At 35.5% G+C, this 27,059-nt stretch overlaps 2 protein-coding genes across 3 annotated transcripts in view; both read right to left on the bottom strand.

Annotated features, from left to right (window-relative positions):
* Positions 1 to 11,352, bottom strand: part of LOC121416230 (perilipin-2-like) — a 33,216-nt gene extending 21,864 nt beyond the window's left edge. Inside the window, exon 1 of the mRNA XM_041609736.1 lies at positions 11,234 to 11,352. The gene's annotated coding sequence lies outside the window, so the exon portion shown is untranslated. The remainder of the gene's footprint in view (positions 1 to 11,233) is intronic.
* A 92-nt stretch (positions 11,353 to 11,444) lies between these two features.
* On the bottom strand, positions 11,445 to 24,008 carry LOC121416231. 2 transcript variants are annotated; one of them, XM_041609738.1, is made up of 2 exons: positions 23,905 to 24,008; positions 11,445 to 12,699 (listed from the first exon to the last, which is right to left on the bottom strand). In XM_041609738.1, the coding sequence occupies exons 1-2, from the start codon at positions 23,977 to 23,979 to the stop codon at positions 12,391 to 12,393; spliced, it is 384 nt and encodes a 127-aa protein (XP_041465672.1). In that variant the 5' UTR covers positions 23,980 to 24,008; the 3' UTR covers positions 11,445 to 12,390. The 2 variants fall into 2 exon arrangements, with proteins under 2 accessions (XP_041465672.1, XP_041465671.1); XM_041609737.1 differs by lacking the exon at positions 23,905 to 24,008 and adding an exon at positions 17,003 to 17,310.
* Between the last annotated feature and the right edge of the window lie 3,051 nt (positions 24,009 to 27,059).

Here is a 27,059-nt window from a genome sequence, read left to right as displayed (position 1 = left end):
AACAAGAAATGTTTTATTGGATTTACTTTGATATTCATGATTTTAAATGCATTTTTTGTTATTTTGAGGAGCAGAAAAGTGAAAAAAAAATGATTTCTGTGAAATGTGAATTCCATGTTCTTCCTAATCCCTTCAAATGTTTATGTTTTCGAAACACATACAGTACTGCAATCAACTTGTAGGGCCCTGGAAACGATTATTTTTTTTTTGCTAGTTGTGCTGAACATGGACGGAAATCTCTCCTCAAAGGTGGCGGCACAATTGGGTTTTCCATTATTCTTATACACACACACACGCACACACCCCCTCACCAACACACACACCCTCACCCACGCACACACACCTTTTTAGAGAGAGAGAGAAAGAAGGAGAGTCACTTCTTAACTTTAATTTTATTAATAAAAAAACGTAGATATACATAGTGCGAGTGCAGAGTGCGAGATAAAATGTTTATAAACTTAATTATCTTTGTTCTGAAAATTGAACATTTTCAGCAATGTATGTGAGTCTTGAACATTGAGTATGTAACAAATAATTGATTTTTAACATACGTTCTGGCCTGATCATAAAGGGACCTGTCAAAGACTGTTTCCAGTTACCTATGAAGACGATACATATTTGAACAATCAAATAATGCGAGGACGAAGCGCGAGCTGAAAACTCTTTCATTCCAACCTGGAAAATGAACATTCTAAGCATTTTTTTGAAATCATGAACAGGATAGGTATATAAAAATGCAATTGATATGAGCGCGAGAGGAAACAAAATTGAGATGTAGACCTAAAAATGGCACACTCTATTCATGTCTTGTAAATCAGGAAAAGGATTGGTAATTAGGGATCTTCCTATAATATAGCGAGCGCGAAGCTCATGCAGATTTTTCTTTTTTATATTCTGATCTAAAACTAGATAACTTATGCTTGTTTTAAATAAAGAACAAGCTGCGTATCTTAATACATGTAAATATGCGTGCACGTGTTTAGAATTTAGACCTAGAATCTGAGCATTCCAATTCTTTTAATTATGAAAGCAATAATGCGACCGCGAAACGCGAGTAGAAAACATTTGATAATCCGATCTGAAAAAGGGTGAATTTAAGCACTATTCCAAGCACTGTGTAGGAAAATTCTGAAGTGGATCTGGACCACACTTAAAAAATGATACGAGCGCGAAGCGCGATCTGATTATATTTTTACCTAGGACCGGGCCATTCTTAAGACATTTTGTCATATGAAAATAATGACTTCCTTTCCCTAAGTGCGAAATGAAACTTGTCGATATTCCATTCTGAAGAAAGGGAAAATTTGATTATTAGGAATTCATAAAAATGATATCATCATACTTATTAATCTGATGAGCCTAATGAGAGCGCGAAATTTGTTTATTTCAAGGCCAGAAAACTGGACATTTTAAGCATTTTTTAATTATGAATAGGATGCATGGGTTAATATATTTTTAGCAACAATAATGGGAGCGCAATCGCGAGCCGAACTTTTTTAATGAAGTGTCATGAATGGGGAATTTCAAGTTGTTTGTTAGAATACTGTAGGTATACATAACTCACCAATCAAAAAGCGAGCGTGCAACGATAGCTGATACGTTTTGACAATCAGACCTGCAAGGGATACTCACTGATTATTACAGCCCGTACGCTAAATTACATTCAGTTTACAAGATTTAAAAAATGCAATTATAATACAGAGTAAATACAATACATACACTGAGTTACATGAATATGATATTTCAAATATCTCGAGAACTTTATGGAATAAAAAAAGAGAAGAGATACTTGACAAATCAATAATGCCAGAGCGAGCTTAAAATGTTCAGATATTCAGACCATAATTTTATGGACATTTTACAGAACACATTTTTAAAAAATCAGTTTTTAAATCAAACAAAATTATTAAAGCTCGATGTCTGAAATGTGTTTTGTATATTGACTTTAAAAACTTGGTATTCTAATCACCATATCAGCCTATTGAGCAGGCAGTATGAAGCGTGAGCAAAAATTCTGTATAGTGACATGAAAGATGATTTCCCTTCACCTTGTTTTATTCAATCGTCCTTTTTGATCCTCCTCTTATTGCCTCTTCTTTTTTCCTTTCTTTTTTTCTTTCTCTCCCCTTTTGTTTCTTTCTTTCCCCCTTTTTTCTTTTTTCCGTCCATGGTGCTGAAGAAAATGTGACAAGCAAAGAAAGGGGGTTCCACTATAAAATGGAAGTCGTTTTTGTCCAGAAAAATTTGACAAGCAAAAAAGGGGAGGGGTCCGCTACAAAATGATGTTAGTTTTGATCCCAAAACAAATTTGACAAGCAAAAAAGGATTCAAAAAAGGATTCAACAAAAACATTTGGTAATTTTCCATACATTTCTCCAATTTGGCACACCCACCAGAATTCCAGGGGGTGCTGCCTACGGGAAATAATATATGCAGCACCCACTTGGAAAACCTTGGGGGTGATTCAGCACCCCCGCTTACCAGGGCAAAAATGATTCCTGTACTTTAAATAACCTTACAATACGATCAATAATCCATTGACTGATGCCCCTCAAATAGGATCGTAAACCCAACATTCAAGGACCTTTCCACAATTGAGTGTCTAATCCTCCTTTGATGAACATCTATAAATAAATGCCGTATGCTGCAATTGTCTGATGTTTCATGTTTCTCTTTAAAAGCAAGTTTCAAGGACTTTCATTTGTTAAACACGTCTATCAAAATCAAGCCGCAAGAAGCATTACAGACGTTTTCACGCACAGCGCCCTCTAAGGAATATTACCAGCCTCGATGGTGAATTATCGGATGGTCTAATACCACTTGGTGAGTTCGTCCAACTTTACATAGTCTAAACTCATTTCGTCTACAACCAGTTCGGCTAATATCCAATTCGTCTCATTCCCACTTGGTCTAATATCCAATTCGTCTCATTCCCACTTGGTCTAATATCCAATTCGTCTAATTTCCATTTGGGCTAATATCCAGTTTGAATGGGCTAATTCTCACTTGGTCTAATATCCAATTCGTCTAATTTCCACTTGGTCTAATAGCCAAATGGTCTAATGACCACTTGGTCTAATCGCCAATTAGTCTAATGCCCAGTTGGGCTAATCGTCACTTGGTCTGATTTTCATTTGGTCTAATTCACACTTGGTCTAATGTCAATTTATTCTGATATAATGTGGGGAACTAGTTTGTACATTATTCAAGTTTATTGCAGTTTTGTTGGTTCATTTCAGTTTTGGTTACAAGTTCTTACTTTTAAGCCAGAGTTCACAGAGTTCTTTAACCCCTCTCTCATTTTCAGGACATTGCTCTACTCCAAAATAACCCTTATGGGTGATTCCATACGTGTCGTTCGGGACATTTAGAGAACATTTGACAGCCTTTCGACAAGAAAAAAAATATATTCCAGTAACTATAAAGGTGATCACCAAGTACTACCAGAGTGTTAGGAAAACCAAGACTTAACATGACTTCACATCCTGTATAATGCAGATTTAAAATAGTAATGTGTCGTAAGGGACGCAGAAAAAGTGGGGGTTAAATCTCAAGTTTGTACTCTAAAGTCTGTAAGTTGGACAGATAATTTTCATAAAAACTGAACTCAAATTGATATTCAATTACCCAAGAACAAACACATATATGAAAGAAAGCAAAATAAACATTCATAAATAAATAAATAAAGCAAATTAAAATTTCCGAGAACATTCTTATTTTATGTCTCTTTGACTTCTTCAATCACTTTATTTGGCTGATGATAATCTTATCAAACTAAAGACATTCATTATGCTAGAAACCGCTATTGGCTGAATATTTCTGTCAATATATCATAAACAAAATACTATGTCGTACCATGGACCTATGAAGAGATGGACATTCATCACTTAGATACTGAATTCACTAACAGGTGACTGTAATAATTGTCATTTGAATAGCATTTTTTTCATACTAGTCTTCTTTGGTTCAGTGATCGTCACCGTGAGAAGTGACTGAAGCAGTTCGTGATTGGACATTTATATTTCACAAATTATATGCGCAGTTGAAAACAAATCCATGAAATAATAGAAAATCGATGTGCAGTTTTTGTTTACCTTGGGGAAATGCTTGCATATTTTAATATAAAGGCAATATTGTGATTGATTGTTTACAATTTAAAATTCAATTTTCCAAAGTTTCTCCATAATATTCCATATATACGTGGCACATGATATGTATAGATCGTGTATCTTTCTATGTTATTGAGTTTATAAGTAATCCCCAGTTTTCTGTTTTGTAAAATTCAACTTCTCTATGTTCTTCTGAGTTATAAAGATCAAATTCTCTTCACTACGATGACATGTTCAATACATATTACATACTGATAATTTGATAGAAAAACAGAGCTAGGTTGTTGAACATTAATGATACATGTTAGCACTGCAAAACCATTGGATTAGCAGATTTTTAATTGATGAACAAGAAATGTTTTATTGGATTTACTTTGATATTCATGATTTTAAATGCATTTTTTGTTATTTTGAGGAGCAGAAAAGTGAAAAAAAAATGATTTCTGTGAAATGTGAATTCCATGTTCTTCCTAATCCCTTCAAATGTTTATGTTTTCGAAACACATACAGTACTGCAATCAACTTGTAGGGCCCTGGAAACGATTTTTTTTTTTTTTGGCTGGTTGTGCTGAACATGGACGGAAATCTCTCCTCAAAGGTGGGGGCACAATTGAGTTTTCCATTATTCTTATACACACACACACGCACACACCCCCTCACCAACACACACACCCTCACCCACGCACACACACCTTTTTAGAGAGAGAGAGAAAGAAGGAGAGTCACTTCTTAACTTTAATTTTATTAATAAAAAAACGTAGATATACATAGTGCGAGTGCAGAACGCGAGATAAAATGTTTATAAATTTAATTATCTTTGTTCTGAAAATTGAACATTTTCAGCAATGTATGTGAGTCTTGAACATTGAGTATGTAACAAATAATTGATTTTTAACATACGTTCTGGCCTGATCATAAAGGGACCTGTCAAAGACTGTTTCCAGTTACCTATGAAGACGATACATATTTGAACAATCAAATAATGCGAGGACGAAGCGCGAGCTGAAAACTCTTTCATTCCAACCTGGAAAATGAACATTCTAAGCATTTTTTTGAAATCATGAACAGGATAGGTATATAAAAATGCAATTGATATGAGCGCGAGAGGAAACAAAATTGAGATGTAGACCTAAAAATGGCACACTCTATTCATGTCTTGTAAATCAGGAAAAGGATTGGTAATTAGGGATCTTCCTATAATATAGCGAGCGCGAAGCTCATGCAGATTTTTCTTTTTTATATTCTGATCTAAAACTAGATAACTTATGCTTGTTTTAAATAAAGAACAAGCTGCGTATCTTAATACATGTAAATATGCGTGCACGTGTTTAGAATTTAGACCTAGAATCTGAGCATTCCAATTCTTTTAATTATGAAAGCAATAATGCGACCGCGAAACGCGAGTAGAAAACATTTGATAATCCGATCTGAAAAAGGGTGAATTTAAGCACTATTCCAAGCACTGTGTAGGAAAATTCTGAAGTGGATCTGGACCACACTTAAAAAATGATACGAGCGCGAAGCGCGATCTGATTATATTTTTACCTAGGACCGGGCCATTCTTAAGACATTTTGTCATATGAAAATAATGACTTCCTTTCCCTAAGTGCGAAATGAAACTTGTCGATATTCCATTCTGAAGAAAGGGAAAATTTGATTATTAGGAATTCATAAAAATGATATCATCATACTTATTAATCTGATGAGCCTAATGAGAGCGCGAAATTTGTTTATTTCAAGGCCAGAAAACTGGACATTTTAAGCATTTTTTAATTATGAATAGGATGCATGGGTTAATATATTTTTAGCAACAATAATGGGAGCGCAATCGCGAGCCGAACTTTTTTAATGAAGTGTCATGAATGGGGAATTTCAAGTTGTTTGTTAGAATACTGTAGGTATACATAACTCACCAATCAAAAAGCGAGCGTGCAACGATAGCTGATACGTTTTGACAATCAGACCTGCAAGGGATACTCACTGATTATTACAGCCCGTACGCTAAATTACATTCAGTTTACAAGATTTAAAAAATGCAATTATAATACAGAGTAAATACAATACATACACTGAGTTACATGAATATGATATTTCAAATATCTCGAGAACTTTATGGAATAAAAAAAGAGAAGAGATACTTGACAAATCAATAATGCCAGAGCGAGCTTAAAATGTTCAGATATTCAGACCATAATTTTATGGACATTTTACAGAACACATTTTTAAAAAATCAGTTTTTAAATCAAACAAAATTATTAAAGCTCGATGTCTGAAATGTGTTTTGTATATTGACTTTAAAAACTTGGTATTCTAATCACCATATCAGCCTATTGAGCAGGCAGTATGAAGCGTGAGCAAAAATTCTGTATAGTGACATGAAAGATGATTTCCCTTCACCTTGTTTTATTCAATCGTCCTTTTTGATCCTCCTCTTATTGCCTCTTCTTTTTTCCTTTCTTTTTTTCTTTCTCTCCCCTTTTGTTTCTTTCTTTCCCCCTTTTTTCTTTTTTCCGTCCATGGTGCTGAAGAAAATGTGACAAGCAAAGAAAGGGGGGTTCCACTATAAAATGGAAGTCGTTTTTGTCCAGAAAAATTTGACAAGCAAAAAAGGGGAGGGGTCCGCTACAAAATGATGTTAGTTTTGATCCCAAAACAAATTTGACAAGCAAAAAAGGATTCAAAAAAGGATTCAACAAAAACATTTGGTAATTTTCCATACATTTCTCCAATTTGGCACACCCACCAGAATTCCAGGGGGTGCTGCCTACGGGAAATAATATATGCAGCACCCACTTGGAAAACCTTGGGGGTGATTCAGCACCCCCGCTTACCAGGGCAAAAATGATTCCTGTACTTTAAATAACCTTACAATACGATCAATAATCCATTGACTGATGCCCCTCAAATAGGATCGTAAACCCAACATTCAAGGACCTTTCCACAATTGAGTGTCTAATCCTCCTTTGATGAACATCTATAAATAAATGCCGTATGCTGCAATTGTCTGATGTTTCATGTTTCTCTTTAAAAGCAAGTTTCAAGGACTTTCATTTGTTAAACACGTCTATCAAAATCAAGCCGCAAGAAGCATTACAGACGTTTTCACGCACAGCGCCCTCTAAGGAATATTACCAGCCTCGATGGTGAATTATCGGATGGTCTAATACCACTTGGTGAGTTCGTCCAACTTTACATAGTCTAAACTCATTTCGTCTACAACCAGTTCGGCTAATATCCAATTCGTCTCATTCCCACTTGGTCTAATATCCAATTCGTCTCATTCCCACTTGGTCTAATATCCAATTCGTCTAATTTCCATTTGGGCTAATATCCAGTTTGAATGGGCTAATTCTCACTTGGTCTAATATCCAATTCGTCTAATTTCCACTTGGTCTAATAGCCAAATGGTCTAATGACCACTTGGTCTAATCGCCAATTAGTCTAATGCCCAGTTGGGCTAATCGTCACTTGGTCTGATTTTCATTTGGTCTAATTCACACTTGGTCTAATGTCAATTTATTCTGATATAATGTGGGGAACTAGTTTGTACATTATTCAAGTTTATTGCAGTTTTGTTGGTTCATTTCAGTTTTGGTTACAAGTTCTTACTTTTAAGCCAGAGTTCACAGAGTTCTTTAACCCCTCTCTCATTTTCAGGACATTGCTCTACTCCAAAATAACCCTTATGGGTGATTCCATACGTGTGTCGTTCGGGACATTTAGAGAACATTTGACAGCCTTTCGACAAGAAAAAAAATATATTCCAGTAACTATAAAGGTGATCACCAAGTACTACCAGAGTGTTAGGAAAACCAAGACTTAACATGACTTCACATCCTGTATAATGCAGATTTAAAATAGTAATGTGTCGTAAGGGACGCAGAAAAAGTGGGGGTTAAATCTCAAGTTTGTACTCTAAAGTCTGTAAGTTGGACAGATAATTTTCATAAAAACTGAACTCAAATTGATATTCAATTACCCAAGAACAAACACATATATGAAAGAAAGCAAAATAAACATTCATAAATAAATAAATAAAGCAAATTAAAATTTCCGAGAACATTCTTATTTTATGTCTCTTTGAATTCTTCAATCACTTTATTTGGCTGATGATAATGATAATCTTATCAAACTAAAGACATTCATTATGCTAGAAACCGCTATTGGCTGAATATTTCTGTCAATATATCATAAACAAAATACTGTGTCGTACCATGGACCTATGAAGAGATGGACATTCATCACTTAGATACTGAATTCACTAACAGGTGACTGTAATAATTGTCATCTGAATAACATTCTCTTTATACTAGTCTTCTTTGGTTCAATGATCGTCAACGTGAGAAGTGACTGAAGCAGTTCGTGATTGGACATTTATATTTCACAAATTATATGCGCAGTTGAAAACAAATCCATGAAATAATAGAAAATCGATGTGCAGTTTTTGTTTACCTTGGGGAAATGCTTGCATATTTTAATATAAAGGCAATATTGTGATTGATTGTTTACAATTTAAAATTCAATTTTCCAAAGTTTCTCCATAATATTCCATATATACGTGGCACATGATATGTATAGATCGTGTATCTTTCTATGTTATTGAGGTCCTTATATGTGAGCGGTAGTTAGCGGATCGAATAATATCATAAAAATCGTCTGCTTCTCAAGTTTGCTGCTCCACAACTGAAAGGCACATGCTGAAACAGGGTATAGCCAACAAAAATCAAGACCAGGAAATTGTTCCGTCTTTGAGTGATCAGATACCCTTGGTAGTCATGGTAATTGCTACTGTTATAACACCTGTAAGATCATCATAACCAGGTGACCGTGACTATCATTGGATCAAAGAAATGCTCGCGTTAATCGTCCATCTCTTCATAGGTCCATGGTTGAACAGGCACTTGCGTGTTGTAAAAAGCAGCCTGTATAAAACAATGATTTTTTTATCAATCAGAAAGGGAGCATTGCCCCTAAATTCTTCCGTTTTAATGAAAAGCCTTAAGTAGTCATTAAGGACAATATGATTAATTTACCTCATTCTATCCGTTATATATATATATACAATTGGGAGCAATATATCATCAATTTTTCATGATGGGAAATGTACGATGGTTCACAGCATTTTTAAGAGCTAAAAACCTGATTTTCAATAAAAAAAACTTTTGCATTTTCATGTGTTGTACGGGACATTGCCAAAAATAGGTTCGGAAAAATCAGGGCCGCCCCTATTATGGATCATGAAAATGTTGTAGATATTATTTGGAACCATCAATGATACATTATTCAATTGACCTGCAATATTTTTAATCTTGCCAATAATGGTTTCGGGCAGTGTTTGTACTCGACTATTTAATAAGTAAAATTATTGAAAATTAAAAATTCCATCGTTTTCCACAAGAAAACTATATCCAGCGCGCGGCTTCAAACTTAACAAAATAAAATCACCACTTTACAAAATTAGACCAAGTGGAAATCAGCCGAAGTGAAAATTAGACCAAGTGGAAATTAGCTGAAATGGAAATTAGACCAACTGCACACTAGACTGACCGAGTAATGGACCAAGTGAGGATTAGCCAAACTGAGCAGTAGATCAATTGGCTATTAGACCAAGTGGTCATTAGACCAAATGGCTATTAGACAAAGTGGTCAATAGACCAATTGGCTGTTAGACCAAGTGGTCATTAGACTAATTGGTTATTAGACCAAGTGGTCATTAGACCAAAAGAGATTTGGACTAAGTGGATTTAGCCCGAATGTTGTTAGCCCATCTGATGATAAGACCAAGTGATGTTAGACCGTCAGTAAACCGATCACAAACAGTGATCAAAATGTTCAATTTTAAATGCAAAATATATGAAATTTCCCCAAATCTTAGCTCGCGCTTTGCGCTCGCATTATTTGATTGTTGAAACATATATTGTCTTCATGGGTAACTGCAAACAGTCCTTCACAAGTCCCGTTTCGATCAGACCAAATAAGATATTGAAAATTTCTGCTCGCACTTTGCTCTCGCAGTAATTATTTATTGGGCTATATACACATCTTTTCAGAAGAATTTTGAAATATCGCTCAAAATTTTCTGGACACAATACATGAAATTAAAAAAAAAAATGATGATATGTCTATGCTGTTTTATATGACTAGGCTAAGACGTATATATATATATATATATATATATATATATATATACAGTGCGTATCAAAGAAAGTTTACACTTTGAAAAAGCCCTGGGAATTAAAAAATAAACAACATGTGGGTATTTTTTTCACATATAATCTTAGGTTTGGGTCTCATCTATCCAATGAAAGTAAAAGTTTTGTCAGAATGTTACACTTGAGTGAGCACTGTCCATTTCTGTAAAGCTCGTACAAATCTGTTTGCGCAGAAATGCTCGTTTTCACGCTGTGTCAAGGTGAAAGGGCGAAATCAAATTTACCCTGCGAAACATTTCTTATACATTTCCCTTACACTTCTAGTCAATTGAAATAAAACAGGCACATTCAAGCATTTTGTAACACCGTCAAGTAGTACCATATTATGGTAAATTGCCGATTCGTCTACCGCCAACTCGTCCACTCACCACAAGGTCTACTTTCATTTAGTCTAATGCCATTCCGTCCATCAAAATTTCGTCTACGAGTGGACGAGTTGGCAATTAGACCATGTGGATAGTGGAAGAACTGATGGTAGACCAAATGATAGTAGACGAGTTGGCAATTGGACGAATTGGAAATAAGCCGTACCGTTACCGTATGTGCATCCACATAATAAGACCAAACTCATCTTTACCAAGTAGGTTTATCACGTTTATTTGGATACGGTAGAAAAATCAAACAGGCATCATGACGAAAATAACATCAAAATCCTTTTGAAATGAGATATAAATCGACATTACCCATTGAATCTCTAATCCGTGACGTCCTTCTTATTCTTCTTCCAGAGTATAAGTGCTACTTAGATCGATGAAGACAATTGCACTGGCTGTGCGTGTATGTGTTGAAATTTTCACGTACTATAATATTATTTCATATAAAACTAGGCTCTTTTTCCTTGTAGTGCAGGTGCACATACATACATGTGTAAGTAAAAGCATTCCTATCAATGGACATAATAATATACTTTACCTTCTTCAATATCCCTCTACAAAATATTCGCAACTACTTCCCACAATTCCACTTCCTTTCCTTTTCTAAAGTAGAAGAACCGTGATCTTTTCAATCTGGTGTAGAAGTTATTGTTACCCGACCATGGGCGTATATCCGCTCACGCTTTCTATTTGTTATAGGGGGGATGGTGCTTTGTAGTATTACGTAATATACCCCTCCCCCATTTTGTCCCGGCATTTTATTGTTCCCATTTTCAATTTACTGACAGTTACATCCATGGATTATAACAGAAACATTATAACTACATCTTTAAATCAATACGTCCAAGTAAACAGTAGCGTTCGTTGTGTCTCTCATTGTCTCCGACAATTAATTAGTGACTTATTAATTAGCCTTTGCTCATACTGACCACACGGTAAAGACTATTCAGCAGTATCAGAAATCTCGTCTTAGGCCTATCTATACCGAGGCTAAAACTTGGTTCAGAAATGGATGAGTAATTAATCTTAATTAAAATGGAATCAGCATTGTATCAATTACCAATATTTACATCTTTTAAAGATCCATAACTTTAGCATGATTTGTCCAATATTGTTCAAACTTTTACCTATCAACTTGTCTGATTAATCTTTTCCCTCTAAAAGCAAGTTTTTATTTGGGTTGGATTCCCATTTAAAACCTCTACAGGTTTATTGTGGCATCGCGGGTTCGTTACTATTACCATCATTATGTACCCTGCTTGCGTCAGGGGTGTGACCCTTAATTTGGCTGGACTCTCTTAATTGTTGTGTCTTATTCAATATATGAACTGTATCTGAATAATTGTTGAAACAAAAGTATAGGTATATCATTCTATTAATAAAGTTTCTAAACCATACCAATTTTTTTTCAGATTTCGAACAAACTTTTATTATAATTGTATACATCCTCGTTCAAGCAATAGTAAAGTGCCCCTTCCATGGGGATGTTAACAATATTTTCCAAGACGTACAAGCCCTTCAAACTTCAGAATATGAAATACTTTTTGTCGTTTTCTTCCTTGTAATGTTATCAACCTGATGGATAAAACATCAACCCTGTCTAAAAGATATTCTGAACCCTTCTCACAAGAGTAAATTCCTAAATCCTAATAAAATGTAAATGGACATCCAGGTCGATTCAATGTGGCCGAAAAGTCATTTCGAATACAATTTCTTCTTCGAACTTCTTTTATTCAGTTGATTCGTAGAACCAACCTCTGATCCATTCGAATGCTCGTAATGATTTACTTTGCCTCTGTCAAATTCCCCATCAACATCGCCAACGACCTCGTTATCATCGAGATCTCCGTTTATGTCATCGCCATTTTTCGCATTATTGTCGCTCGAGGTGCTGCTAGATTGACTTGGTCGTCGATCGTCATTCCCAATTGCTCCGTGATGGTTTTTAGAATCTTCGTCATCATGTGGATGTTCGTACCGCCTTCTTGATTCTCCGTCGGATAGCTGCATAATTAGGAAATAATATAGGATACACGACATAAAAACAGATTGGGGAGTTGATTTTTTTCAGGTTCAGATAAGTTTTAACTGTATTTGCACGCCAATGTAGATATTTTTTCCCCAATTATTGATTTTCCCATTATAAACTTGATTTAATTGGAAAGACTGATTAAAAAATCAATACTATATTCATGAGGGCATATAGGCTTACTGTCTATAGCTTGGCAGTAAGGGAAAAAGAGGTCATTCATTTAATTAACCGTTCGTTTTTTTTCGGTTTTTTTTAGTCACGGTGTTGTTTAATAAACATGTTTAATTATCAGTTTATGTTTGATTAACGCGCTATCTCAAATATAAACTTGGGTGCTAATTGTTAGCATGTTGAAGGATATGACAAAATACCATAGTTTACGAATTTTAGAAGAGGTGACAAGCATAAAATGACTTGCAGAAAACTTTTGAAAGTGTTATTTGAAAGGTTTGGCTAGAGCATGGATCATTCTGGTTCGACTGAGATCGGTATCACCATGACCTTGATGCGCGTACGTCCTTCAGCCTCAACGCACAGTTTCTCTTCGTGATCAGGATAGGACTCAAACGGGAAGGTATGAGTAAAATAATGATTTCCCGTTCCACATCCTCCCCTCCCCATCCACTCATCGCCTCAAATAAACCCCTCCCGATATGGTCCATTACATTTTCGCCGGCGACAAAATTTTGCTCCGTTAGGCCTATGCATGTTAATTCCACACGCAATATTTGAAATGACCAACTTTAACCTTCATTTAATACTATATCCATGGAGCTATTAAACACAGATCCATGCTATATCCTATACCTAACATAAAATCCTCAACCCTAACTTAGAGGAAATAAAGCCAGAACAATTGTCGCCGGAGCAAGTGTCGTGTGTGTGAGCGAGGGGGGGGGGGTGGTGCACGCGGGGTCCCAGACTCCCCTATATACGGCCATATCCCTTCACATTCCTCTCTCATTATAACTCTTCATTCATCTACATGCACACACTCTCACACACGGAAGTCCATCCTTTCTAACCCTCTGCCTCATCCCTTCTCTATCATCTCCGTTATTGCCCGGGGATGGGGGATATATCCCCCCCCCACTTTTCGAGGAGGGGGGATGGCCTGTACAATCACCCCCCGCCCCCTCACTTTTGTACGAAAAAAAATCAAAGAGATAATTGTTTTATTGGTGAAAATTCTTCCTGAAATACCGCTTAACAAATAAAACAATATTATTGAATCATACAATGCAAATAAATAGCCAGTTCACCATTTCCAAACGAAATACTTATGTCCTTATTATAACATTGAAGAGAAACCCCCGTTTCTTGCAATTCATCAATGTTGGGGTCTTTGGGAAGGGGTTAAGATGGAATGTCAATTTTTATGTAATCTCAGCTAACACCATTTAAACCATCATGGGGTAAAAAGACAATAATATTGGAGGGGTATTTGCCATATGGACATACAGCGGCGTAACTACGGGGGGGTATGGGAGCACGTTCACCCCCCCCCCCAATCGTCTGACAAAATAAAGACGGGGAACGGGGTGGGGGGGAGGAGAAAAGAGGGAGAAAGGAAGAGAAACGTAGTGGGAAAAATATTATTCATTATAAATGTTATATTATAATTATGTTATTTTGCATTACATAAAAAACATTTTTTTATCATAACTTCATGAAACATAATTTGACCAGGGCCTACGTCTTCATTGTTCCTGGTGCTCGCATTTTCTGTTTACGAGATATATAATCCCGTTGTACTAAAACATCTCGTTTTCAAGTCAATATAAACCAAATATATTTCCGAGCACTTGAGTTATCATAGTTTTATGTAGTGACATATGCTTCTTTTTCTTGACTCAAAAAGTGATAGCGCCATGTTAAGGTCTTCGTACATATGAAACATTTCCTGTCCGTGATTACGTTCGCATTAATGGATTGGTGAGATATGTCTGCTCTTCATGAATTCCTAAAATCAGTCCTCAAAATGTCCTTTCTTCTGATCTGAATATAAAAATTTTCAGCTCGCGTTTCGCGCTCGCATCATTTTGTTAATGAAATACATATGGTCCTAGTTAATTCCTACAAAGAAACCTTAGAATGCTCCACTTCAGGTCTGAATTGTCTAAATTTTCAGCTCGCGCTTAGCGCTCGCAATATTTGATTAGTGAGATGGTATGATAATCATGATTGCAATGACTACAAAAAGTGTTTCATGCGTTCAGATGTAATTCTAATAAAATCAGCAAGCGCTTGGCACTCGCATTAGAAGACTATGGTGAGATATGCACACTCTTAATGGATTCCTAAAATATATTCCTTAAAATCTCGCTGCTTGGGGCCAAAATATACGAAAACTTCAGCTCGCACTTCGCGCTCGCATTGTTTCTGTTTCTGTTTAGTGAGACAGGTACCTATCATGATTACACAAATTTGATTATAATGTCCCTTTTCAGGTGTGAATATAAAAAATCAGCTCGCGCTTCGCGCTCGCATTATATGATCAGTGGGATGCATATCCCTTTAATGACATTGTCCTTAAAATGTCTCTATTAGGTCAGTATACCTGGCAACTGAGCGCGCTCACTCATGCAGTGATTTTTTAAAAAAATTGTTGGTGCCCCCCCCCCCCATGCCGTGACCCTAGGAACGCCACTGTATCCCTTAGCATACTGACAGGACATATCAATGACAATTCCTTGCATATCTAAAAGCATGATTACAAAAAAAATGCCGAAGTATTTCAGTCTCCCCCCCCCCCATCAACACGGATTTACGCCAGTGGTTATTGCTAACCTCCTCTTTCTTTCTTTATACATCAACGTCTACCGATTTCCTTTAAAAAAAACAACAAAACAAATATAAAATGTAAAACGAAAGAAAAAAACAGACGATATAGAGGAATGAAGGGTTGGGAAAAGAAATGTCTTGAATTCAAATTTTTGTAGGTCTAATCTGCCTTTCCCCCCTCCCGTCACAAAAATGTGATCGAGCTCGCCCACCCTTAATCCATTTCTTACAAAGGTAGGGGCAGGGGAGGGGTAAGAAAATTATCGTTTATGTATTGAAAGATAGTGCACAGAAAGAACATAATATACATTGTAGTCACGTGCTTCACGTGGCTTTTCTAAAGAACAAGGGTGGTTTTGAAAGACTGGCCAATGGTCAATTGCGGGGTCAACGTACTTAGGGTATGTTTTTTCTCAATCTTTTTTATGTTTATGGTATGTTTTTTCCCCCGAGGTCATATTCTGGCGACAACTTGTTTTAGGGGCCAAATTGTGTAAATAAAGCTCGCGAAAAACTTGTTTATTAGGGGATTATTCTGCACACAGAAAAAAATCTCGTTTAGGGGGTGTTTGGAAATAATTTGGCCACGCATGCACAGCAATACATTTGACTGCCCCCCCCCCAAGTGGCGTACCTAGGATTTTCCACGGGGCGGGGGGGGATCGTCCGCAAAAAATTGCCCCCCCCCCAAAAAAAAAAAAGGTCTTCAAACACAAATAAAGGATTTCATGCCAGAATTAAAAAAAAAGGCCAAGCAAAAAAAAAAAAAAAAGATCCTCAAAGGGATATAAAGGACATTTCACAGCAGAACAAAAAATTGACAAGCAAAAAAAAGGGGGGCTTCAACTTCTCGTCAGGGGGGGGGCAGGGACATAGGTCCTTTGCGTGGGTTGTGACTCGTCAGGGGGGCAGTCTGCCCCCCCCCCCGTAGATACGCTAGTCCCGTCCGGGTAGTCATGGTAGTCATCATGTATGTTTCACGTGGCATTCTAAATCCAACGTGATCTTTGCAAAGTTATGAACAAAATGAGCACGCGTTGTTTATAGGCCTGTTATTATAAATTGTTATTGAATATCCATGCATGTCCCAATAGTGATGTGCAAAAAAAAGTTTTCGTCGTCTGAATGAAAAGATTTGTGGGGGGAGGCCTTTTGCAAGGATTGATTCAATAATACTAATTGAAATGGAAAAGAAAAAAACGAAAATGCTTACAAAAGTCACAAATAGATACAAGAAGGTAACGAGGGAGAAAGAAAAACACTCTTTTATCATTAGTCTCATTAGGCTATCTGAGAAATTTAAAAACTAACATGTTAATGACTTGCACACGATCCTATATCGTTCTTTATCAGAAGCCAGAAGGTCAGGCTTAGTATCTAGAAGAACACAAGAAAAATCTGCCGTGAGGTGCAAGAACCAATCCCTCCAACTCCTCCAGTTTACAAAATTGCACCCTACCGTGGATTATGACCTTGATAAGTTAAACTTACTGCATTTAATACAATCAATGTTAGAGTTGTGATGGCACCGAGTGCCGCAGAAGTCATACCGCCATACTTCCAGATAAGTGTGCTCGCATCTTCTCCAAAAATATCCATTGCTTGACCAAAAGATTTCGATCCCCTCCAAGTTCTATCTTCCAGTTACTCGTGCAACCTACTATAGGCACCAACGTTCATAGACACATGAATTGGATAAAGCAATCGTCTATCATTATCCCATTATTGGGCACTATTTTTACATCGCATTGAAGTGTACAGGGAACGATCGGCTTTACATTCCTATTACATTTCTGATAAAGAGACAATGGTAGACGCGGTACAGGCAGAGCATGGGGTACATTACAAGAGGGTATCGTGTGGCATGACCATGGCATTGATCCATGGAGCTATTAATAGCTCTGTGATTGATCTATCATAGAATACCAAACAATCAAACTTGGAAATCTGTTAAATTAATAAATTGTGTTATCGGTAAGGTTTAGTAACTGCAACGGTGTACGACGCGTCGTAATTGACCCCCCCCCCTCGATCCTCCCGCAACGCGATTTTCATTCCAGAATAAACATTTATTTTGTGATTTGTGATCAGCAAATACAGCTCGTATATTTACTCTTCTACTATTGAAGAATATCAATGTCAAATAAAAGAACTATGTATTTTCTTGATTATGAATGAACATATATTGGTCTTGAAGGGCTCATGCAGAGAAATACAAACTATCTCGTTTTATACGTGGGCCTATTATAAAATTATCCCCCTTTTTTGTATGTTTACACAAAATTATCAGTATAATTTTCAGGTGTAAATACAAATGTTAAAGAAAATATGAGACCGCACTTAATTCGTCCGCTTACATCTATCATTTACGCCCTATGAGACATGCACCTTATCGGGTTTGTAAAAATAAGGCTAAGATGTACTTAAAACAGTAGTCATTAATTAGGACTGCCCCCAAGGCCTAAACAAAATCTTTTAGCGGACAATTGTGGGAAATGTGGGGATGAAACTATTTTTACGCCCCATTAGCGAAAGCTGGATGCAGACCTTGGGGGTATTCCCCTCCCACACCCTCCAACATCCCGCTCGGTTGCTTTACTCCCTCGCCGAGAATCTCCCACTGTCATAAAATTGTGCCCCCTTCAAGATCCCCCTCAAATCTGAGTGTTCCGGCGTGCCTGCCATTCATAACTAGGTTAAATATGTTACATCTCAACTTACAGTGCTCAAGTTGAAATTAAACACGCACCGGTAGTGGCGTAATGGACAAAAACAACTTAGGGGTGGGGGAAGTATATGGTGCAAAATTTTAGATAGTCACGAGCGAGCTAAAAAAAACATTTCATCATCATCATCATCAGTGTACGGAAGAAGGCAAGACATAATGACTATAGATAATAACATGCATGCAGGTTGCGTGGAGGGTGGAAGGATATTTTCAGAGATCAAGTCCACTCCAAAATGTTGATTTGAATGAATAGAGAAAAATGAAACGAGAATTATGCTGAAAATTTAACCAAAATCGGATGTGAGATAAGAAAGTTATGAAAGTTTCGCTTATTTTTCACAAAACATTACCGTGATATGCGCAACTCAGTGACAGACGATGATGTCCCTCACTCACAATTTTTATTTATTGTTTGAATCATACAATATTTCATTTTTGACAGATTTGACAATAAAGACAAACTTGATCGAACCATATATAATAAGATAATGTAATTCCACATGTTCATAGAGGAATTAATCGTTGTTTAACCTAGTCTGCTATGCAGACTCTGAATGGCTCGTGAGGTGCGAAGCAAACTAGCCTGAAAGAGCGAGCGAAGCGACCCATCTGCAGCCACAGTAGACCTAGTCTGCTATACACTGCAGATCTGTGGATCTACATTTGTAGACTAGTTTCACCTGATAATAATTATGTTAAAAATTGAAATATTTCAAATTCCATATAGTAAAATACAAAGAAATAATGAGTGGATGACGTCATCAGTCTCCTCATTTGCATTCCGGGCAGGATGTGCATATAACTATTTTGTGAAAATTAAGTGAAAATCTAAAATATAATAATTATCTTATTACATTGCTATCGATGAAATTTGAAGTGGTATGCCTATTGGAGTTTTTTCCCCCCTTTTTATTAAAAGCAACTTTTTGTTGGGGTGAACTTGTCTTGTCCTTTAAGAAACCATTTGATGGTGGTAAGACCAGTGTTTATCCAGCCTGTGTTTGACTTTTTTATACGAAAAGAGATAGATTTTGACAAAAGATTTAGAAAATAATATCATATTCGCCCTTTCTCTATTCATTTATTTTTTTTCGGGTTTGAAATTTCTGGAAGGGTGGGAGGGTCCATGGACTCCACCCTATCTTTATGCTCCAGTGCCTGGCAACAAAAATTGAGTGATATTGAAGAAATTCTTTTACTAATAAAGGTTATGTTCACCCCAACAAAAAGTTGATTTCAATGAATAAAGAAAAAAATCAATTATTAAAAAGCACAAAAATGCACGTTTCCTATTTTCACACATAAATATAACTCATATACAACACCCACGATATGCAAATAAGGAAGTCGATGACTTCACAGTTATTAATATCCCATTATACCATTAAATGAAATAACAACATCAAATTTCCTCCTAGAATTGAAAACTTGATAAACTTGAATGCTTGTTTATTCTCAAATCTGATGAAATTGAAACATTATTTCCATGTAATAAACATGATAAAGAATAGTGTGTAACGCCATTGGCTCTAGTTTACTCCTTAATTTACGTACCAAATGTGTTGTGCAAAATAAACGTTTGTGTGATTTAGCGAAATAAAACTTTAAAACTTTCTTATTTCTATTACATTTTGAAGAATTGCTTGCCTTATTTTCTATATCTATTTAAATCAAGCCAATGTTGGAATGCGCTTAACTAGCTTATAGGGAGAGAATTATGTGAACCTTTATATTCATTCTTCATGGAATCCCTACAAGAAAACAGCTGATATAAAAATCAGTGGCATGATGAGCCACAAAACATGAGCAGCCAAAAATGGCTTATGGGGCAAAATTTCTAAAAAGCTGCGAGCGAAGCATGGAAGAAAATTTTCGACCTTTTGATTACAAAAATTTGATATTCAAATAGATTTTGACATAATATTATATTGTTTATATTACCCTGTTCCTTTCGTTTTTCTTTTTTTTCTCCTTCTTTTCTAAGTCGTGAAGTTATTGATTGATTGATTTATCAATTTATGTATATTCATTACAAGTATTATCGTGTTTTTATGGCGTTTTTTTTTTTGGGGGGGGGGGTACCATCTGAACGCCAGTGATAGAAATGAATGGGGAAAAGACGAAAGAAATAAAGTACATCTAATCTCTTGTTACCACTCCAAGAATGTATGCCTTAATCATGTCTGAATCAAGCTCAAGCGTTTTCATTATTCTTTGTATATCGACACTGGTGCAGAATCATGACCTGCAAAACATATTGACCATCTAACCAGGGCCCTGGGAACAAATTTTGGGTTTTAATACAAAATGAAGGTCGTTTTGCTCCCGAGAAATTTAATAAGCCCCCCCCCAAAAAAAAAAAAAAGTTCCTACAAAATGAAGGTCGTTTGGGTCCCAAGAAATTTGACAAGTAAAACAAAAAAGAGTTTCTACACAAAATATTGGTAACTTTCAAAATTCAATTCAAATTCAATTTCTTCTTGATAACCATTAAAAACCATCCAATTGTTTATTCATATATCGAAATATCATTACAAGAAAAGGAGAGCAACAAAAAGATTACACTTGAGAATAGAGGCCTCAAAAATATAAAGTGATTAATATTTGTACACATCAGATGAAGGGGAAAAAATCGAAATATGCACACTCGGATACACCCACCCAGAAACATCAACATCGTCATCAACACACACAAAAACACACCCGAACATCCATCGTCTTAGTCCATTTATTAACAAAAATGATATATGAGTTCTACTGTAGTTTAAATTAGGCATCGGAACTAATAATGATCTTTTTAAGTTAGCATTTAACATGTTTAAACGAAGACACAGTTGAATTGCACATGAAAAAGGCATATATTGAGATTATTCCAGATTTGTTGTCAGGTAAATTTAAAAGAATTCGGAATTATAGGGTTGAAGCTGATTTAGGATAATGAAAGCTATTAGCAGAGCGAGTACTGTATAATTGAAAAAAGATTGTTGATATTGATAAGAGCATATCCATACTATTTTAATTACGTGCATAAGTGTAGCAATATTAAGTTTATGAATACTGTAGACTGTCACTGTTTATATAAAAAAATAATGGTTAGTGTCAATTTATCATCTAAATATAGAAATATAACTGTTTTAGTGAATTGTCGAACCTGTAGTCTTTATTTGACAGTATATTATACGGAATATTTGGTTTACAAAAAATAAAAACCTTGGTTTTATCATAATTCATTATCAACTTATTGGCTTCAAACCAGTCTGTCACTTTACATAACTCCTTGTTAGTTTCATTCAAAAGGTTCATTAAACTTACTATCTGAAAAAAAAATATATTAGTGTCATCTGCGAAAAGTATAAAGCGGAAAAAAAAGAAGATACAGAACATCAATCGTTGACACAAAAAATGAATAAAAGGGGCCAGTATTGAGCCTTGGGGTACTCCGCATTGAACGTTAGAATACGAAGATTGAACGTGATTAAAAAGTGAATTGATATCTATCGTCTAAATAACTAAAAAAAAACTAAAAAAAACAATGCCATTATATATCCCGAATACCAAACTGTTTTAATTTATACAGAAGAATGTTATGATCAATAACGTCGAATGCTTGGCTTGAATCGAGGAAAGTGCCAAAAGAGTATAGATTATTTTGAAAGGAGTTGATAGGTACATTATGTAAATCAATAAGGGCATGCTCGCATGAATAGCCTGTTCTCAATTTCATATTGGGCATTGAGCCATTGTATTTATTTTATTTATTTATTTATTCATATTTCACCAGGGTAGCTCATTCAACAAAAGTTGATCTTCCATGAGGCCCTGGATAACAAAAAATACAACAACAACAAAAAAATACAAAAATTGTATTGTCACGTCTTGACTATTCAAATTCACTCTTGTATGGAATCAACTCGTCACAGATGCAACGTCTTCGGAGGGTCCAAAACCGTGCAGCCAAGTTGATTTTCAAAGCTCGTAAGCATGATCATGTTACTCCTCTGTTAAGAGAGTTGCATTGGCGTCCAGTGAAGCAACGTATTGTGTTCAAGATTATGACCATTGTTTTCAAGATTGTCCATAATGAAGCTCCACACTACATGGACTCTCTCATCCGCCTACATCAGTCAGAACGTCCCGGGCTTCGCTGAGTACGTACGGCTGAGTACGTACGGACATTACTCTACTCCATATTCCACGGACAAAAAATAATACTAAAGCAGGGGATAATGCTTTCAGACATGTGGCCCAAGACTCTGGAATGACCTTCCAAGATATATGAGACTTTCTCCTTCTTTGGAAGTATTTAAGAAACATCTCAAGACTCTGCTTTTTGATCAATTATATTTACATGTATTAGTTATTATAATTTTTTATTCCATAACTGTGTAAAGCGCTGTGAAACGATTATATATTGTAAGAGCGCTATATAAATGAACACATTATTATTTAGTAATTAGTTTTTTGTTTAAATAACAAGAAATAACAAAGTGTTCTATAATATACATTTTCCTCATATTTTCGTAATACAAGGTAATAAAGCAATTGGTTTATAATTCGAAATGTTTATTGCCTCTTTTGTGTACAGGGATTATTTTACCTATCTTCTTTTTGTTAGGGTCTTTACCGGAACAAAAAGATAAATCTTTGATATGAACTAGTGGATCAGCCTTAAGTTGGATGTCCTTCTTGACTAAATTAGTGCAAACATCATCAAAACCTATTCTATTAGTGCTTTTGAGCTTAGTTACAATATGTATTATTTCATTAGGATTTATTACAAGGATTCTTCAAATACGATATAAAATTAGTATTGACTGCTTTGTTCAACTTTAAACGAGGTTATAAAGCAATGTAAGAAAAATGTGGATTAAACTCTTCAATAATTTCTACACTTTATTTATTTTGGTCCCATCTTTTGTGAAAAATGAGGAAAAATCAGACCTTTTATTCTTACCAATCAAGTTGTTTAAAATTTCCCATACTTTAGAATCATCATTTTTTTTACTTGTATACCAATTCGCAATAATATTGTTTTCTGGCTATCCTTATAGCGTATTAATCAAAATATTACGATATCTTTTGAACTTAGTATACGATTGAACATCACATTTACTTCAAAATATCTTATATATATATATATATATAGTGTTTTTCATGTTAATACATCTTAGTATTCATTGAAGGAGATACCCAAGGTTTTCTTGAAAGTGATTTCTTTTTCTTTTGCCCCCTTTTTTATCTACAGCTTCATTGAATTTATACAAGAATCGTTCATAAGTATAGTCATGATAGTCAAGATTTTCAAATAATAATACATCTGTCCATCTCATCTCAGAGAGCTCTTTTTTTAAAGCAATTCATAGTTGTAGAATTTATACATTTCGTAGAATAATTGGAGAGGATGTGCAGCGGCGTAACAGGGGTCGGTGGCCAGGGGGGCAAGAGCAAAAAATTTCCCGGTCATATCATGGTAATACAGGCGTAATGAGGCGACGATTTTGAGAGGGCCAGATATTGCGTATCGGGCAGAATTTACCTTTAAAAAAAATGCGAGCGAGCGAAGCAAGCGAGCAAAAATTTTGAAATTTTTAATACAAAAATCAAATTTTGTGATAGATTTTGACAAGATATCAAAAGAATAATATATTTCATTTTTCTCTCTTACCGTTCCTTTTTTTGTGGTCTGTACTCCACTGTGAACAGGATTCTTTGCGGCAGTAGCATGAAGAGTATGGCGCATGTGCTAGAAAGCTGCTTAATATAAGTCCCGAGCGAGCGAAGCGAGCGAGAAAACAATCACCTTTTCATGAGAATCTAACTTTGAGATATTTTTGAAATTACATTCAGTAAATAAAAATCATATCCTACATTTTTCCTGTTTTTCTTTCCTCCTTTTTTTGTTCTTGGTTGTAGAACTTTTGGGGCCATGGCCCAACCCTTCCATATTCATACACGGCAGTGCTATGCGGTTGGAGTTCGGGGCGGAGCCCCCGGAACTTCTTGATTTCAAAGCCAGTTAAACCTCGCAGATTGCAGCTATTTTAATCAGATCGCGGGTATATACAGAATATAGCTTTTACACAACACATTCAACCCAGTTGCGTAATAAAACCAAATATTTATGTTGGATGTCTGGTTATCACTTGGCAGTAATTGCTTGTAAATAATGTCTGACAATAATCAGAAAGTAAATGTTATTTCTCTAATTTATTTCTATACAGATAATCGCTATTGAGTCTGTAAAATTATTTATTTTTCTCGAACAATGTCACCTTCTTTAATCTCACTTCTTAATCTCTCTACTGAAGGCCATATTATGTTCGCCATACTAAGGACCAATTGATTATGTTTGAAGAAGTAAATATACTATTAAAGCGACTTCAATCAGCCAACGTCAACCAAGAGGCTTAATACAAATGCATAGAATCATCATTCTTCTCCTCCAAACTCTTCTTCCTATCTTCCCTTCCATTTCCTCGTCTTTCTTTTTCTTGTTGTTGTTGTTCTTTTAATTCTTCTTCTTGTTCTTCTTGGCTTCTTTATTTTTATTATTGTTATTATTATTATTTTTCATGATATATATTTTTAAGAATAAAACAAAACCTTGGCGCATTGCGTTGTTTGGAAGTTGATGCAAACTTGTGAGAATGAAATATTTTTTGTGTGTGAAAATTACAAAATTCGACTAAATGGTATTACTGGTAAACCCTTTAGAATGATTAAATCATATGTTTACAGTTTCGCCCCACGCAATCTGTGTAGGATGTCTGGTTATCACGTGACAATAATTGCTTGTAAATGTCTGACAATGATAAGCATTCAGAAAGTAAATATTTCTCTAATTTATTTATTTACAGATAATCGTTATTGAGTCTGTAAAATTATTTGTGTTTATTATTCTCGAACAATGTCACCTTCTCGAATCTCACTTTTGAAAGGCAGTGGCAAAATATGTTAGTGGGTTAGTGGTAAGAACTAAACGGTTATATGTTTAGAGAAGAAAATATTAAACGACTTTTAGGTTATTCAGCCTCAGCAAAGAGTCCAAGACAAATTAAGGGGCGCGCTTAAACTTTGCACATCCAAGTAGTTTTATACAACATCGAATAACACACTGGCGGTCAATCACTGGCGTACAGGCGGGAGTGAGGGGGGGTGGCTCTTGACCCTCAAAGTTTTCACAACCAAGTAAAAAAAAAAGAGAGAGAGAAATGTTTAGAAAAGGAAAGAGAGAAGGGTGAAATATGATATTATATTCTAAAAATCACGTCAAAATCTATTACAAAATTTGAATTTTGTAATAAAACAAAATCTTGCAACTTTTTATAAATCTTACGCGATACGCCATCTCAAAACTTTTGGGTCATTACGTCACTGCCGGGTCGATGTTTTGATTATTTGATCATATGCGAGGTTATTATCGTCGAGGTTTGTGTGTGTGTGTGTGTTTTCCCCTCTCTAATTTGGGGTTTAGATGAGTAGTATATTCAAGGAATAACATGTTTGAGGTTCAAGTCCCTGCACAAATGCCCATCAACGAGGAGTAATTATAAACAATTTATCCTGTTTCTACTTCTTTTTTATCTCCTTTATTCTTCTTCTTTATATCATTCTCGATATACCATCTCTAAATCTAAATTCTTGGTAGTAACTCCCGGCTTGTTTTTATCGTGAAAATAGTAAGAATTCACCTTTTATAATTGTAATTCTGTCGAGAACCCCACTGAACAAATAAGCTTGAAGCTTTGGTGGGTTCTATCCCGTTCAAGCCTATACTGCTTTTTAATGCTACTATAAATGTCTGCTTTAGAGACTTGGTAAATAAGATCAACCGATCAGTCCATCAATCTAATCTATGCTTCTCTATTTTTTAAAAGAATTATGAAAAAAAACCTTGACAAATATATTCCAGTATATTACAGAATTCGACCGAATGGTATTACCATTACAGGTAAACTCTTCAAAATCATCATATCGTGTTTTTACAGTTTTGCCCCACGCACTAAATATGTGTTGGATGTCTGGTTAACCATGGACCTATTACAAAATGGGTTAAAACGTGACAGTAATTGCTTGTAATATCTGACAATGATAAGCAATCAGAAAGTACATAATAATTCTCTAATTTATTTCTTTACAGATAATCGTTATTGAATCTGTAAAATTATTTGTGTTTATTCTTCTCGAACAATTTCACCTTCCCGAATCTCACTTTTGAAGGACATAGGCAAATTAATGCAAGATGTTCATAACTTTTTGTTTATTTATCGTCTCCTGTCCCATTGGTGTGCATTCCGTTCTGCTTATTAGGAAGGCAGGCAGGCGGCAAAGAAAGGGGGAATTTCCCTCACATATCCCAGGGTAGAGGTGGAGGTCATACATGTAGGTGGAAATTGCCCTATAAACAAGGAATCATCCCTTACCAGAAGAGTACCCTAAACAAGTCTCTATTCATATTCCCACCCTAAATAATCCAATAAGTTCATATTTATGGTAGGGTGAAAATCATACCACCCCACTCCCCGATTTCAGCAATTTTTATACTCTTTTCAGTATCTTTTCGTGTGGATTTCATTCTCTCAGAAATTCATAAAGTCGAGATCTAAACCTGCTTATACATTGATTTATCTTCGACTTTAGGCCTATATGTTGCATGGAATTTTCAGGAACATTTTTATCTCTACTTGGCAAATATGCCTCAATATTGAGTTTACAGGAGCCTAAAAGATATGTAACATCACTGTTAAATTGATGTTTTATTAGGATTTTTTGTGGGTTAATACTTAGTATTTGTCCTATTTGCATTCAAAACTGTTCCGC

This window comes from Lytechinus variegatus, chromosome 5 (genome assembly GCF_018143015.1).
Source record: "Lytechinus variegatus isolate NC3 chromosome 5, Lvar_3.0, whole genome shotgun sequence".
Classification (NCBI taxonomy): Eukaryota; Metazoa; Echinodermata; class Echinoidea; order Temnopleuroida; family Toxopneustidae; genus Lytechinus; species Lytechinus variegatus.
The sequence above is the reverse complement of the archived record's forward strand: the minus strand, read 5'-3'. Positions and strand labels throughout refer to the sequence as shown.

Coding starts and splice junctions, on each gene's coding strand:
- LOC121416231 (XM_041609737.1), bottom strand. CDS start 17,110: ATGGATATTTTTGGAGAAGATGCGAGCACACTTATCTGGAAGTATGGC. Junction 12,700..17,002: donor CATTGATTGTATTAAATGCA/GTAAGTTTAACT, acceptor CTAATTATGCAG/CTATCCGACGGAGAATCAAG.